Here is an 18,067-nt window from a genome sequence, read left to right on the forward strand (position 1 = left end):
TGCATAACATGGTACCAAGTTCAGGGCGGAACATTAAAGTGAACGTTTCAGATATAAATACAATGTTTACACTGTCAGATGTCACGTTCACGCACGTCTGGCGACATGGAAATATGATGGAATAGGACCAGAGTCAAGTCAGAGTTAACTGTTGTTTACAAAGCTGCTGGACTGTTGCTTTATATCTGTTGTCATATGTTATCTGATGAAGCCATCTCTCTTTTCAGACCGAAGTCAATGGCCTGGTTGCTAATGGGGCAGGTGCAAATGGTTCAGCTACTGCAGCCTTTGACAAGAAGACTGACTGACATTTCACTTCACACCTTAAGTTATATTTATCACTGTGAAAGTGTTTTAATACAATATGGAGAAAAACACTAAGTTAATCATTATTTTATTTAGTTGAGTAATGTAGAATCGTTTAATGCTTGATTTAACATGGCAACACAATTGTCATTTTCCATAATGCTCATTACAATTGCTTTGAGAGATTGATTAAAGATTGCATTATAATTTCAGGAATTGTCCATAATATATTTGCAGGAATAGTGACATTTTTGTGTTTCACTGTGAGATTGGTAGTGATATTCACCTATTCATTCCTCCCACTGGAGCAGCATCTGTTGTCAAAATGTGAAAGCTGTTCTGTCTTTGTGGCTGTGTTATCTAGTGGTTTCCTGGTTGCTAAAATTCTACACTTTTCACTCAATTTCAATTTATGTCAGAAAACAAGCACTGAATGGTGTAGGGAATCATTGTACGATCTAAATCACTGTGAATGATCTTTTCGATAACAAGAAATATTGTCGTTATCGCTGTTTGAAGCTGGTGGACCATAACTAAAAGTAACTTTTGGTGCTAGTGGACCAAAACCTATGGTCCAAAGCCACAAAGTCAGAACATTTTGACAGCAGATGACTGTCTGGCGGGAGAAATCAATAGGCGAATAACACAAGATGGGAGGGTAAGTAATACTATGGAACACTATCATTCCACTATTATTGGCAAATATATTATTGACATTTTCTGAAATTACAATGGATTTTTTTTTTTTTCAATCCTATGTGTAGCACCTTTAATAAATTAATAGTGCCTTTGGTTTATTAAGCTTGAATCGCTGATGTGTTTATAACATACAATACCTAGTTCTGTATAGTATTTAGTATACATTTTATCATTCTGAAATAAATTATCAACAATTTAAAAATTGACATCTTTCCTGTTTTAAAACATTTTACTTTGTGCAATGTAGAAATAAAGCTATGTGGATTACTTTGATTGTATTTATCTTGCATATATGAGCAGACAGGGATGTCATAGATGCTTATATCATAACCATAATAGGATAAAATACCTTGATTTTTTTCAAACCCACACTGAGGGCCAGATTCCCAGACACGGATTTAGCCTAGGCTTGGACTAAAAGCATGCTCGATTAAGAACTTCCATTGAAATTGCTTTTTAGTTCAGCACGAGGCTTCATCTGTGTCTGGGAAAACAGCTCCCAGGGTTTTTGCAGCCTTGTCTTCTAAGTGGCTTGACCTCTTCTAGCTACTACTAGGGCCAGCAAAGGTGAAATATCTGCTCTAGTTACAATGACTAAGGTTAAAATATAAGGAATGTTATTCCTAGCCACAGTAATGTTCAAATTATATACAAAAAAAATGGTTTGAAGAAGATACATGACATGCTAAGAAACTGCCCCGTGAAGTTTAGGGCAGAACATTCGAGTGAACGTTTCAGATATCAATAAAATGTCTAGAATCGACTTGGCTTTGATAACGTGTAAGTGTCGAGTCCGTGCTGTGTATTTCAATCTTCAATTTCATGCACGTTCTGCCTAACTGTCCGACGTCACGTGCGCGCAAGTCTGTGGCGACGTGAAAATATGATGGAATAGGACGAGTCAAATCAAGAGTTTTCTCAAATTAGCAAACGGTTGTTTATCATTGACATCTACATCATTAGCTACTGTTCAGTAAGCAGAAGACTTCAGAAGAACCTGGGAGATTTAAACTAGCTAGGTGCCACGAGCGCAGTGAATTTGACAGGTGAGCTGTCAGCTAATGCTAGTGGCTAGCATAGTTGCTAGCCAGACATAGCTGGCTAGCTACTCGATTAATTAGCTAGTGTGTTATTTTAATCTCATGTCAGTTACACATCTGTTTCACCTGACAAGTTTCACAGTCTTTAATGAAGCCTGTCAGCTGCGTTTAGGCCGTTTGTTTTGCGGTTTGCTAGTAAACTAGCTGCAGCTAGGTTGTGTGCTAACTAACGTTAGTTGTCTTGCTACCGGACAAGTCCATGAATACCTCTTTTTGTGTTACTTGTGTGGTCGGTATTTATGTATATTTGTTTTACTGAAAAGGCAACGTTATAGCAAACTGTCAGCCACAGACGTGCAAGGAGGGTGAAATGCAGGTTTGCGACTGCTGTAGCTAGTGAGGTTGCTATGGCTAACCACTTACATTGACAAGGTGTCACACCGAGGTAAAGTTGGTTTTATATTCGGACCTCAATACACATTCCCCAAAAGCCATTTTAAAAAATCTATAACTATTTCATTGCTTGTCACAGAAACAAAAATCGATATGGTTTATTCTATAAATGTGTAGCATACTTTTCAAACGTTTGTTTTCAATTATCAAGCTAGGTATGATTTATTCTATAAATGTCAAGCAAACTTTTACAACTTTTGCTTTGAGTAGAAATTCCAGTTTTGTTTGAATAGAAATACATACAATCTCAAATATTGCATTTAAAGAAGAAGAAATCAATAACTAATTCAGTGAATGTCTCAGAGAAAAGTGAAAGTATGCATTTATTTGCAGTAACTTTAAAGAAATGTTTATTTCAAGTGCATTGTTCTATATGAATCTTAAATTGTATGCCGAATCAATGTTTGCATTTTTAGTGCAACAGTTCCACATTTTAAAGTAGTTAGAAGGCACAAAAGTCATTTATGTGTCTGTAATTTAACAGCAAAGAGGCCCCTTCCAATCATTTTCTATTTAGGCTTTGTTGAAGTCCTCCTTTGTCATCCCCAGACAAGCTGAATGGTACCATCTCTGGCACACATTCTATCTGCAGTATTAAAAACATAAAACAGGGTTATGTTTATTTACATGTAAATTCCAGTTCTGGAATACCCATTCTGTTACACGCTTTTGCAATTAGGAACATTTTCAAATTGAATTGGATTTTTGTTCATTTGCTAAATTGACTTTAAATGACATGCATTTGACCTCAAACTTGACAGACGCACACACAAACTGAGGTGTTAATCATTGTTGAGTATTCAGGCAATATAAATTATATAGTAATAAAGGCATACATTTGCAAAAAACATATGCGTTTATAAAAAAGGTATCACACATCAATGTTGTAATATCAAACATTACAATAACGTCAGTCATTGAAATCCAAATCAGTTTAATTGTCACTTGTGCCAGATACGTGTGTACCTATTACAGTGGATTGCTGTCATAGTATGTATCTAGTATATCTCATAGTAGAATATTAAAGTAATGATAATATAACATTAGAGCAAGGATAACCCTGATTACAAATTTCAAGACAAAGTTTCATACTTCTAAATGTCTTGAAGGATGAAACTATATGAGTTTTCATAGCCTACTGTTATATTACACAAAGACAAACCCAGTTGGTCAGATGGTCATCAGTTTTCTCTGGATGATGCAAAACACACATTGAGCAGTCTTGCTTCCCATTGAAGACTGGAAAAAAAGAGGACCACATTTTTATGCATTGTTGACACATTTAAAGACGCTTTCTGGAGCCCATAGTTCTAAAGGTTGTGCTTCAAAGAATAAAAAAAGTATGCTAGACATTTACAGAATAAATCATACTTAGTTTGATGTTTCTGTGACAAATGGTGAATTAGTTATTGATTTATACTGTTTTAAATGGCATTTTTATAGATTTTATGTATTTCTATCAAATCAACTGGAATGAATCAGTTGGACCAGTCTAGCCCAATAATGGACTAAAGAAGCCTAATGATTTGAATTAGATTTTTTTAACATTGCAGCCAACAGTATTTTTCAGTGACAACATGTTTGTGGCGACCGTCTTCAATTCAGACACAGGTGTTAATAGGAGATGCAGATAGCTAATTAGCGCAGGCAGTAGGCTCAGTCTTCTATCTGTTTGCCTTGAACGCGCTGTAACATGAAGATATGGCCTTGTGGGAACACTAACCCTATAAAGGTGTGTATCAATTTTTGTAATGTGGTGAACATCTCTGATGTTTCCAAAACCGTACCACGTGTGATGATGTTCTGACCGAGCGACAAGGCGCTCTAATGGAGTGTCTAGTTTGAGAAACAGACACCTCACAAGTCCTCAACTGGCAGCTTCAATAAATGGTATCCGCAAAACACGAGTCTCAATGTCAGTTCCTCTATCCAGTGTCTGTGTTCTTTTGCCCATCTTAATCTTTTATTTTTATTGGCCAGTCTGAGATATGTTTTTTTCTTTGCAACTCTGCCTAGAATGTCAGCATCCCAGAGTCGCCTATTCACTGTTGACATTGAGACTGGTGTTTAGCGGGTAACACTCCAGGATTCTTTTTATTTGTGTTATAGTCTCCTACATTATTTTAACATTTCTACAAACTTCAAAGTGTTTTCTTTCCAATGGTACCAATTATATGCATATCCTGGCTTCCAGGCCTGAGCAACAGGCAGATTACTTTGGGCACGTCAGTCAGGCGGAAATTGAGAAAAAAGGGGACTAGCCCTAAGAAGTTTTAAGTGACAAAGTACATTTTGTGTGCACTGTCTTCATGCATTAATTTTCATTCCCAACAAGTCAGTTTTGTGGAAACACACCACTTCAGGCAGATTTTAGAATATTTGCATGAAACTCTGTTGGCAATTTGATGGAAATCTAGATATTGAAACTCCTTAGATGTCAAATGGTACGACTTCCCTAACCAAATTACATGAACATTATTTACAAATGTTTTGTTATAGCTTTGATTAATTCAGCCTGTTTTTGACGTTTATTTGGCGATCATCTCACCTAGGTAATATCTTCTAACGTCAGACAGCACATTGTAGCTGAACTAGAACTATTTTCTTGCTATCCCATTGCCCTTTGTGAGGTACGAGACTGATCAGTGCAGGCGGAATCGATGCCCTATCTGACGCAAGACAATGGTCGTCTGATCATCCCCCCCCCTCTCCAGTTAATGTCACCTCTCCTGGCTGACACCTACCCATGAGCCCCCTTTCTTTCCATTTACTGTAACCAGCATCCTTAACAACTGATCATCGACCAACACTGGATGTCCATGGACGTTGAAAAGTAGTAGAAATTTTGTCAATCTGAACCTGGCCTTGATTTCAATAAGTCGCTTTTGGTACAGTCCGGAGCGGCCTTACTTTGATCCAAACCGTAACCAATCATAGCCGTTGATGTTTCAGAAGTGTGGGGAATACAGTCCAGTAGAGCACAGAGTAAAGTCAAAAGTTGAGTATAGTACAGTACACAGTAGCACACAAGTTGTACTCCAATGTACTGTATTGAACTGTACTGAACTAGCCTATACTCTACTGAACTCTACTATTCTGTTCTGTACTGTACTCCCATTAGGCTCCCGAGTGGCGCAGCGGTCTAATGCACTGCATCTCAGTGCTAGAGACGTCACTACAGACCCTGGTTCGGGCCCGGGTTGTATCACAACCGACGGTGATCAGGAGTCCTATAGGATGCACAATTGGCCCAGCATTGTCCGGGTTAGGGGAGGGGTAGGCCGTCATTGTAAAATAAGAATTTGTTCAAATTAAGGTTTAAGAAAAACAATACTGAGCTCTACTGTGCTGTACTTTGATGTCCAAACATTTTAAACATACAGTTGAAGTCGGAAGTTTACATACAATTAGGAGTCATTAAAAGCAATTTTTCAACCACTCCACAAATTTCTTGTTAATTAACAAACTATAGTTTTGGCAAGTTGGTTAGGACATCTACTTTGTGTATGACACAAGTCATTTTTCCCAAAATTGTTTACAGACAGATTATTTCACTTCTAATTCACTCTATCACAATTTCAGTGGGTCAGATCAGAGGTTTACATATACTAAGTTGACTGTGCCTTTAAACATCTTGGAAAATGCCAGAAAATTATGTCATGGCTTTAGAAGCTTCTGTTAGTCTAATTGACATAATTTGAGTCAATTGGAGGTGTACCTGTGGATGTATTTCAAGGCCTACCTTCAAACTCAGTGCCTCTTTGCTTGACATCATGGGAAAATCAAAAGAAATCTGCCAAGACCTCAAAATGTTTTGTAGACCCCCACAAGTCTGGTTCATACTTGGGAGCAATTTCCAAACCCCTGAAGGTACCACGTCCATCTGTACAAGCAATAGAATGCAAGTATAAACACCGTGGGACCTCACAGCCATCATGCCGCTCAGGAAGGAGACGCGTTCTGTCTCCTAGAGATGAACGTACTTTGGTGCGAAAAGTGTAACTCAATCCCAGAACAACAACAAAGGACCTTGTGAAGATGCTGGAGGAAACGGGTACAAAAGTATCTATATCCACAGTAAAACGAGTCCTATATCGACATAACCTGAATGTCCGCTGAGCAAGGATGAAGCCAGTGCTCCAAAACCGCCATAAAAAAGCCAGACTATGGTTTTCATCTGCACATGGGGACAAAGATTATACTTTTTTGGAGAAATATCCTCTGGTCTGATGAAACAAAAATAGAGCTGTTTGGCCATAATGACCATCGTTATGTTTGGAGGAAAAAATTGTGAGGCTTGCAAGCCTAAGAACACCATCCCAACCGTGAAGCAGGGGGTGGCAGCATCATGTTGTGGGGGTGCTTTGCTGCAGGAGGGATGGGTGCACTTCACAAAATAGATGGCATCATAAGGTAGGAAAATTAGGTGAATATATTGAAGTAACATCTCAAGACATCAGTCAGGTTGGTCGCAAATGGATCTTCCAGATGGACAATGACCCCAAGCATACTTCCAAAGTTGTGGCAAAATGGCTTAAAGACAACAAAGTCAAGGTATTGGAGTGGCCATCACAAAGCCCTGACCTCAACCCTTTAGAAAAGTTGTGGGCAGAACTGAAAAAGTGTGTGCAAGCAAGGAGGCCGAAACCTTACTCAGTTACACAAGCTCTGTCAGGAGGAATGGGCCAAAATTCACCCAACTTATTGTGGGAAGCTTGCGGAAGGCAACCCGAAATGTTTAGCACAGCTCGGTGGCAGCAGCGTAGCCTAGTGGTTAGTGCGTTGGACTAGTAACTGAAAGGTTGCAAGATTGAATCACCGAGCTGACAAGGTACAAATCTGTCGTTCTGCCCCTGAACAAGGCAGTTAACCCACTGTTCCTAGACCGTCATAGAAAATAAGAATTTGTTCTTAACTGACTTGCCTAGTAAAATGAAGGTTTAAAAAATACATAAATGTTTGACCCAAGTTAGACAATTCAATGGCAATGCTACCAAATACTAAGTGAGTGTATGTAAACTTCTGACCCACTGGAAATGTGATGAAAGAAATTAAAGCTGAAATAAATAATTCTCTACTATTATTCTGACATTTCACAGTCTTAAAATAAAGTGGTGATCCTAACTAACCCAAGACAGGTCATTTTTACTAGGATTAAATGTCAGGAATTGTGAAAAACTGAGTTTAAATGTATTTGGCTAAACTTCCGACATCAACTGTAGATGTCTACGATTGGTTCAGATTTGGTACAGACCAAACTCCGGACCAACCAAAAAGCTCCTTAAAATAATAGCCAGAACAATACCCAAATATGCAAAGGAGGATATTGCATACGTTTATACCTTTTTCTATTTTTCTTTTTCTATATCAACATGAATTGGAAATTATATCCATAATTATGCATTTCTGTGTATTACAGATCAGGGACACATGATGTAATTCCGTTACTGCAATTCTGTTGCCCTGTATACATCCACTTCACTTACTGTAGTTCAATAACCCAAATTCATGTTTTTAAACTCAAGGTGTTATGTCATAGCAGACACCCCATTCTTTCTGCAGACATCTTTGAATCTTAACGCTGCGATATGTGACTGGGTGACCTGGCAAGTTAACATAGAAATGTGAATTATAGATCTTAATTCTCATTGAAAACAAGTCTAAGAAGCGGTAGAGCTGTTCTATTTTAGTTTGGACTGGATGTGTCAATGTGTAGATCATACATTCATAATCTATCAGCAGAATTACGGTTTTACCTCAATTTGCCATGAAATTCCTAGTTTGAAAGCGATTGTTTTCTTGACACGGTGCTGTGACATTTTCTCTGTATTTCCACCCACGTGGGGTGGCCCCCTAGCAATTTGAGTTCCAGCCAATGAGATTCAGCCCCTCACATTTGGGTGACAGCTAGCAAGAGGCCTGCCCAGCATTATCCAATGAGGTTGCAGGGTGGGCTCAGTGGTCACAGCAGAGGGAGAGCGAGCGCAATGACGTGATGCACATATCTGCACGTGATGTAGTATGCAATTTTCGGGGACCCCTTTTGGCTCGTGAGTGCAACATTTAGAACCACTGGCTAAACAATTCTACAGAGATTCTTTTACCAAACTTTGCATCTGCACAGTTCTTCCATTAAATGGTTTTGTGAAATGTTGAATGTAAATTCTTCCTTGTGCGTAGAGTATGGTCTGTTCAATTTTGACCTCAATTTAATTTTTTAACATACATTTTCAAGTGAAAAATCAGTCTCTGCGCAATTCTGTTACTGTGGAATTTCCCACATGACTGGTGTGATCAAACGAATGCGTACTAAAGGAAACCATAGACTAGAACGCAAACTCATACCACGCTATACCACTGTACTGTGTAATGAACATGCCATGTCGCCTAATTCATTACTATGCCCAGGCCAGATAGTCATCTTTTTTCTATTACCCTTGCTTTCGTTTTTGTGGCTAAGTCAGAGTTTGCTAAATCTGTCACTTTTGGAGAGAACCCTGGAGTACCTGATTTGATGTCATGACACATTGCTCCAAGCCTACATGTTTGGGAGAAGTGTATTGATCATTCACTCCAATAGTGTAGTAAATATTTGTCTTCTTTAATGCTGCACTCGTAAGTAAGCGATTCACTGTAAAGTCTACACCTGTTGTATTTGGCTCATGTGACCAATAAAATATATTATTTGATTAGGTTCATTATTCTGCAAAGTGGGTCATATTTCCTAATGAAGGTAAGCTCAAACGCTTAATTTTTTAAAATTTTCTCTGATGGATTTGAGGATGCTGCCAGACAGATGTGCATCATAAGCCAGATTTGGGCAGATGTACAGTGGCAAGAAAAAGTAAGTGAACCCTTTGGAAATACCTGGACTTCTGCATAAATTGGTATCTGATCTAAGTCACAACAATAGACATACACAGTCTGCTTAAACTAATAACACACAAACAATTATACGTTTGTCAAAATTGAACACACTGTGTAAACATTCACAGTGCAGGGTGGGAAAAGTATGTGAACCCTTGGATTTAATAACTGGTTGACCCTCCTTTGGCAGCAATAAACTCAACCAAATGTTTTCTGTAGTTGCGGATCAGACCTGCACAACGGTCAGGAAGTGTTTTGGACCAATAAATCCAATAAAGTTCAGATCCTCATTGTAAAGGGTTTAAACACTGTTTCCCATGCTTGTTCAATGAACCAGAAACAATTATCAACATGCACCTGTGGAAAGGTCATTTTAAGACACCAACCGCTGACAGACTGAAGGCAATTAAGGTCACAGTTATGAAAACTTAGGACACTAAAGAGGCCTTTCTACTGACTCTTTCTGACTCTGAAAAACACCAAAAGAAAGGTCCCAGGGTCCCTGCTCATCTGCAGGCATGCTGCAGATGTGGCCAGGGCAATAAATTGCAATGTCCGTACTGTGAGACGCCTAAGACAGCGCTACATGGAGACAGGATCAGACAGCTGGTCCTCGCAGTGGCAGACCACGTGTAACAACACCTGCACAGGATCGGTACACCCGAACATCACACCTGTGGGACAGGTACTGGATGGCGGCAACAACAACAGCCCGAGTTACAGCAGGAACGCATAATCCCTCCAACAGTCCGCAATAGGCTGAGAGAGGCTGGACTGAGGGCTTGTAGGTCTGTTGTAAGGCAGGTCCTCACCAGACATCACCGGCAACAACGTCACCTATGGGCACAAATCCACCGTCGCTGGACCACACAGGACTGTCAAAAAGTGCTCTTCACTGACGAGTTTTGGTTTTGTCTCACCAGGGGTGATGGTTGGATTTGCATTTATTGTCGAAGGAATGAGCGTGACACTGAGGCCTGTATCCTGGAGTGGGATCGAGGTAGAGGGTTCGTCATGGTCTGGGGGCGGTGTGTATCATCGGACTGAGCTTGTTGTCATTGCATGCAATCTCAACGCTCTGTGTTACAGGGAAGACATCCTCCTCCCTCGTGTGATACCCTTCCTGCAGGCTCATCCTGACATGACCCTCCAGCATGACATGGGCACCAGCCATACTGCTCTTTCTGTGTGTGATTTCCTACAAGACAGGAATGTTAGTGTTCTGCCATGGCCAGCGAAGAGCCCGGATCTCAATCCCATTGAGCACGTCTGGGACCTGTTGGATTGGAGGGTGAGGGCCATTCCCCCCAGAAATGTCTGGGAACTTGCAGGTGCCTTGGTGGAAGAGTGGGGTAACATCTCACAGCAAGAGCTGGCAAATCTGGTGCAGTCCATGAGGAGGAGATGCACTGCAGTACTTAATGCAGCTGGTGGCCACACCAGATATTGACTGTTACTTTTGATTTTGAACCCCCCCCCCCCCCTTTATTCAGGGACACATTTTTCCATTTCTGTTAGGCACATGTCTGTGGAACTTGTTCAGTTTACATTTCAATTGTTGAATCTTGTTATGTTAATACAAATACAGTGGGGCAAAAAATGAGGGAAAATAATCCAGAAAATCACATTGTAGGATTTTTAAAGAATTTATTTGCAAATTATGGTGGAAAATTAGCATTTGGTCACCTACAAACAAGCAAGATTTCTAGCTCTCACAGACCTGTAACTTCTTCTTTAAGAGGCTCCTCTGTCCTCCACTCGTTACCTGTATTAATGGCACCTGTTTGAACTTGTTATCAGTATAAAAGACACCTGTCCACAACCTCAAACAGTCACACTCCAAACTCCACTATGGCCAAGACCAAAGAGCTGTCAAAGGACACCAGAAACAAAATTGTAGACCTTCACCAGGCTGGGAAGACTGAATCTGCAATAGGTAAGCAGCTTGGTTTGAAGAAATCAACTGTGGGAGCAATTATTAGGAAATGGAAGATATACAAGACCACTGATAATCTCCCTCGATCTGGGGCTCCACGCAAGATCTCACCCCGTGGGGTCAAAATGATCACAAGAACGGTGAGCAAAAATCCCAGAACCACACGGGGGGACCTAGTGAATGACCTGCAGAGAGCTGCACCAAAGTAACAAAGCCTACCATCAGTAACACACTACGCCGCCAGGGACTCAAATCCTGCAGTGCCAGACGTGTCCCCCTGCTTAGCCAGTACATGTCCAGGCCCGTCTGAAGTTTGCTAGAGAGCATTTGGATGATCCAGAAGAAGATTGGGAGAATGTCATATGGTCAGATGAAACCAAAATATAACTTTTTGGTAAAAACTCAACTCGTCGTGTTTGGAGGACAAAGAATGCTGAGTTGCATCCAAAGAACACCATACCTACTGTGAAGCATGGGGGTGGAAACATCATGCTTTGGGGCTGTTTTTCTACAAAGCGACCAGGACGACTGATCCATATAAAGGAAAGAATGAATGGGGCCATGTATTGTGAGATTTTGAGTGAAAACCTCCTTCCATCAGCAAGGGCATTGAAGATGAAACGTGGCTGGGTCTTTCAGCATGACAATGATCCCAAACACACCGCCCGGGCAACGAAGGAGTGGCTTCGTAAGAAGCATTTCAAGGTCCTGGAGTGGCCTAGCCAGTCTCCAGATCTCAACCCCATAGAAAATCTTTGGAGGGAGTTGAAAGTCTGTGTTGTCCAGCAACAGCCCCAAAACATCACTGCTCTAGAGGAGATCTGCATGGAGGAATGGGCCAAAATACCAGTAACAGTGTGTGAAAACCTTTTGAAGACTTACAGAAAACGTTTGACCTCTGTCATTGCCAACAAAGGGTATATAACAAAGTATTGAGATAAACTTTTGTTATTGACCAATACTTGTTTTCCACCATAATTTGCAAATAAATTCATTAAAAATCCTGCAATGTGATTTTCTGGATTTTTTTTCTCATTTTGTCTGTCATAGTTGAAGTGTACCTATGATGAAAATTACAGGCCTCTCACCTTTTTAAGTGGGATAACTTGCACAAATGGTGGCTGACTAAATACTTTTTTGCCCCACTGTATTTACATGTTAAATTTGCTAAAAATAAAAGCAGGTTTTTTTTGCTGAGTTTCGATCAGAAGTAAGCCTAGGTCTCAGTTAAATAAGATGATCTATTAACAGCTGAACTAGGGGACTTAGTTTTACTTCCTATTTCATGAACCATAACAAATATTTTTAGTTAAGTTTATAATCTTGATAACCTGAGGACAGTGGTTCTATTGATTAATTTAACATAAGTATGTTTCCTTATGTTTACCAGTACAGTACCTGATGTGATAGTGGGAGATGAAACAGTGAGAGTGAGCCTCTCCCTAGATCCACATCCCATGAGATGCTAGCCAACACAATCCAGGTCAGTGACCTGTCAGAGAACCAGAGCCTCCGGACCCTGATCGGCACAGAGTCCATCTCAGATAATGACCCCTTCTGGAACCAGCTAATCTCCTTCACATTCATCAGCCCCACTAGCAGGTAAGAACATGCCCCGTATCCTTACACCACAGACAGAATCATGATGTGCTTTTCTTGACCCTGCCACCTGACGAGTTAGGGCCAGACCAGCATACCCATCAGGGAAACTATGCTGGCTCTCTCTTCAGTGCCAGACGTCTTGGCTAGACCACTTTTCCCGTAACGTGAGAACTGAGAACATGGTGCACTAGGTAGGGAATAGGGTGCCATTTGGGACGCAACCCATGATAAAGTAGTACACAACAACCATAGCAATTGGGAAGACAGCACAAACAAATCTGTGACCAGGCTAATAAAGTAGGCACACAATTGGCACAGCATCATCCGGGTTTGCCCGGGGTAGCCCGTCATTGTAAATAAGAATTTGTTCTTAACTGACTTGCCTAGTTAAATAAAGGTAAAATCAAAAATAATAATTAAAAACTGAAATTTGGCAAACTATTCCAATTTTAGCAACCAGGAAATGTCAGAGCGATTTCCATGTAGTGCTTCTTTTGACTTCTTAGGGCTGCAATCCCGTTAACGGGATGATATGACAACAGCCAGTGAAAGTGCAGGGCGCCAAATTCAAAACAACAGAAATCTCACAATTAAACTTCCTCAAACATACATGTATCTTATACCATTTTAAAGGTAATCTTGTTGTTAATCCCACCATAGTGCCTGATTTCAAATAGGCTTTACGGCGAAAGCACCACAAACGATATTGTTAGGTGACCACCAACTCACAGAAAAACCCAGCCATTTTTCCAGCCAAAGAGAGGAGTCACAAAAAGCAGAAATGGAGATAAAATTAATCACTAACCTTTGATGATCTTTATCAGATGACACTCATAGGACTTCATGTTACACAATACATGTGTGTTTTGTTTGATAGAGTTCATATTTATATAAAAAATCTGAGTTTACATTGGAGCGTTACGTTCACAGAAATCAGAAACGTCAACAGAAATCAGAAATCACATTATAAATATTCCTTTACCTTTGATGATCTTCATCAGAATGCACTCCCAGGAATCCTAGTTCCACAATACATGCTTGATTTGTTCGATAATGTCCATTATTTATCCATTATTTATGTCCAAGTAGGTAATTTTGTTAGCGCGTTTAGTACACAAATCCAAACGCTCGTGCAGGTCCATCCGAACGTCGGACGAAAACTTAAAAAAGTTATATTACAGGTCGAAGAAACTTGTCAAACTAAGTATAGAATCAATCTTTAGGGTGTTGTTATCATAAATCTTCAATAAAGTTCCAACCTGAGAATTCCTTTGTCTGTAGAGAAGCCATGGAACGCAGGTCGTGTAATCATGTGAATTGCGCATGACCAGCCCTTGGCTCTCTGCCAGACACCTGGCTCATTCAGCTCCCATTCAGCCCCACAACAAAGTAGAAGCCTCATTCAAGTTTCTAAAGACGGTTGACATCTAGTGGAAGCCCTAGGAAGTGCAACTTCATCCATATCCCACTGTGAATTTAGTAGGGTCTGGGTTGAAAATCGACCAACCTCAGATGTCTTACTTCCTGTTTGGATTTCTTCTCAGGTTTTTGCCTGCCATATGAGTTCTGTTATACTCACAGACATCATTCAAACAGTTTTAGAAACTTCAGTGTTTTCTATCCAATACTAATAATAATATGCATACATTAGCAACTGGGACTGAGGAGCAGGCCGTTGACTCTGGACAACTCTGTGCACCTTTCATCCAAGCTACTCAATACTGCCCCTGCAGCCATAAGAAGTAAAAGTAGATCAAACATCAGTTTTGTAATGTTTACTGTGGCTTCACTTTGCCCTCACCAATTACGTAATTTCCTTTCAATAACATACACACGCACACACACCCTGTTATTTTATACTCCAGAGAACCGAAAACCGGAAAATAACAGTATTTCTCGAGGAACAGGATCAGAACTGGGAACTTTAAGTGATCTATACTGTTCCGGAACAGAACCTTTATTTTAATAGCGTGGGAACCGATTAATTGTGTTCTTTTAGATTCCGGGTATTGTTTACCAGTCCCACAAAATGCAACAAGTGCCTATTCAAAGCCCGTACTCTGTCACTCAGAAACGTATACCAGTGTCTGCCTGCCTGCCAGCTGAGAACTTTTTGCCTGTCTCCCCCTCCAAAGCATAGTCTACTGTAGTTTACTGATGTTACAAGCCTGATTCAGTATTTAAGGAGAGATTTTTAATTAGAGAAAAATGTATTAAACTTTTTCAATACTAGTTTATGCTTATCACATTTCACGTTGAATGTCTTTGAATTTATGAGAGATGGGTTCATGTTGGACCAGAGCTAGCTAGCGGCAACAGAATTAAAATTAAAACACGTGTTACCTTTTTGTAGTTAATACATCAAAAATACCTTTATAGAAGCTGCTCTTCCATCGGTATAATTCTGTGGGCCTAATTCAGATAATGCATGTCATAACAACAAGATGCCCAGCAAGGCTCGATATTAAGACGAGACATACAGTTGAAGTCGGAAATGTACATACACTTAGGTTGGAGTCATTAAAACTAATTTTTTAACCACTCCACAAATTTCTTGTTAACAAACTATAGTTTTGGCAAGTCGTTTAGAATATCTACTTTGTGCATGACACAAGTAATTTTTCCAACAATTGTTCACAGACAGATTATTTCACTTAAAAATCACTGTATCACAATTCCATTGGGTCAGAAGTTTACATACACTAAGTTGGCTGTGCCTTTAAACAGCTTTGAACATTCCAGAAAATGATGTCATGGCTTTAGAAGCTTCTGATAGGCTAATTGATATAATTTGAGTCAATTGGAGGTGTACCTGTGGATGTATTTCAAGGCCTACCTTCAAACTCAGTGCCTCTTTGCTTGACATCATGGGAAAATCAAAAGAAATCAGCCAAGACCTCAGAAAAAAATTGTAGACCTCCACAAGTCTGATTCATCCTTTCCAAACACCTGAAGGTACCACATTCATCTATAGAAACAATAGTACGCAAGTATAAACACCATGGGACCACGCAGCCATCATACCGCTCAGGAAGGAGACGCGTTCTGTCTCCTAGAGATGAACATACTTTGGTGCGAAAAGTGCAAATCAATCCCAGAACAACAGCAAAGGACCTTGTGAAGATGCTGGACGAAACCGGTACAAAAGTATCAATATCCACAGTAAAATGAGTCCGATATCGACATAACCTGAATGGCCGCTCAGCAAGGAAGAAGCCACTGCTCCAAAACCGCCATAAAAAAAGCCAGACTATGGTATGCATGTCCTCCAGTCTGATGAAACTAAAATAAAACTGTTTGGTCGTAATGACCATCGTTATGTTTGGAGGAAAAAGGGGGAGGCTTGCAAGCCAAAGAACACCATCCCAACCGTGAAGCACGGGGGTGGCAGCATCATGTTGTGGGGGTGCTTTGCTGCAGAACGGACTGGTGCACTTCACAAAATGGATGGCATCATGAGGTAGGAAAATGATGTGGATATATTGAAGCAACATCTCAAGACATCAGTCAGGAAGTTAAAAGCTTGGTCGCAAATGAGTCTTCCAAATGAACAATGACCCCAAGCATACTTCCAAAGTTGTGACAAAATGGCTTAAGGACCACAAAGTCCAGGTATTGGAGTGGACATCACAAAGCCCTGACTTCAATCCAATAGAACATTTGTGGGCAGAACTGAATAAGCGTGTGCAAGCATGGAGGCCTACAAACCTGACTCAGTTACACAAGCTCTGTCAGGAGGAATGGGCCAAAATTCACCCAACTTATTGTGGGAAACTTGTGGAAGGCAACCCGAAACGTTTGACCCAAGTTTAACAATTCAAAGGCAATGCATGAAATACTAATTGAGTTTATGTAAACTTCTGACCCGCTGGGAATGTGATGAAATAAATTAAAGTCCAAAAGCCAAAAGCCTAATCCTACTAATTGAAATACCGTAAAAGCATTAAGACAAATTTAAAGTTATGAACTATTCTAGTAGTGTTAAATGTCCTTAAAGTTGCAGCTTTTAAATGTGAAAAATTATGGAAATTGGAGTCTATGCTATTCTCAATCACAGATCTATTGAGAATGACATGTTTTCGGTCACAATAAGTGAAATTGAGCAAACATTACAACTATGGAAAAATTGAATAAGAAATCAAAATATCTTAGGCTAAAGATAAGGAAAGCTTATGAAATAAATAATGCGTAGTTGGCCTTGCCCCATCTCCATATTTTACTAGCAATGTGCAATCTACCTACAATTCATAAAGGCAGAAATGCGACTCCGTTTATCCAGTTCTGAGGACGGCACAGGTCTGCGGCCCATGATTTACAACCGATCACATAACACAAAACCAGCAAGGCTCTGACTGTGTGTCACTTGCTCCATCTGTGCGCTTCAGCACACACAGATGCGCAGATATCCAGATATACTTAGGCTACTACACATCTCTTTCTTGCCAAGGCTCCACCAGAGTGGAATAGGCTGTTAGAAAAGATTTGGCTCCACTAAATATATTTTGTCAATGTCATGTTTCGTCTCGTCCCTCCCGTTGCATGCGAGCTTGCGCTAGCAGTCTTTGTGTTAAACATAAAAATATTTTTTGGGGGGTGATGGCCGCTAGGGGCTGATAACATTGTCTATGAGCAGGCAAAGAAAATGATTTGTTCTTCACTCATTTCAGTCACCTTTCTGTTCGATGGTGTTGGTCCTTTTTTGGGAGGGGGGAGAGAAGTGACTTCAGCTTTCGGACATGTAAAAAATCTGTCCTGCTGGTCCAAAGGACAAGTGGCTAAAAAAGTTAATGTCAAGCCCTGCCCAGCGCTTTAAGCCAAGTCGTCTCCTCCACCCTCTCTCGCTTTCTCGCAAAATTTCAGTCGCATCTCACACACTACACTTGTCTGTCCAATGCATGTAAATAGCTTGCCCGCTCCATAGCAAGCTGCTCTAGCCGCAATGATTGCTGAAGTAATTTAATGTCGAGCTAAATTTAAAAAATGAAATTGAACCCTATGGGCCCTGGTCAAAAGTAGTGCAGAACATTGGGGATAAGGTGCCATTTGGGACTTATCCCGGGCTGCAAACATTAGCTAAGGTGCAGGATGCAGCGAAGGCCCACATTACACCAGGCTGTCGACATTAGCTAAGAATTTGAAGTTTGTCTTCCAGGCCAAACAGCTT

General features: G+C 40.3%; 1 protein-coding gene across 1 annotated transcript in view; it reads left to right on the plus strand.

The window, feature by feature from the left end:
• Window positions 1–1,850: 1,850 nt before the first annotated feature.
• LOC139408941 (dymeclin-like) overlaps window positions 1,851–18,067 on the plus strand; it is a 147,586-nt gene continuing 131,369 nt past the window's right edge. The window contains exons 1-2 of the mRNA XM_071153441.1: window positions 1,851–2,051; window positions 12,692–12,903. Of these exons, the coding sequence (XP_071009542.1) occupies window positions 12,764–12,903 (140 nt within the window). The 5' untranslated portion in view covers window positions 1,851–2,051; window positions 12,692–12,763. The remainder of the gene's footprint in view (window positions 2,052–12,691; window positions 12,904–18,067) is intronic.

Source organism: Oncorhynchus clarkii, chromosome 5 (assembly GCF_045791955.1).
Source record: "Oncorhynchus clarkii lewisi isolate Uvic-CL-2024 chromosome 5, UVic_Ocla_1.0, whole genome shotgun sequence".
Lineage (NCBI taxonomy): Eukaryota > Metazoa > Chordata > Actinopteri > Salmoniformes > Salmonidae > Oncorhynchus > Oncorhynchus clarkii.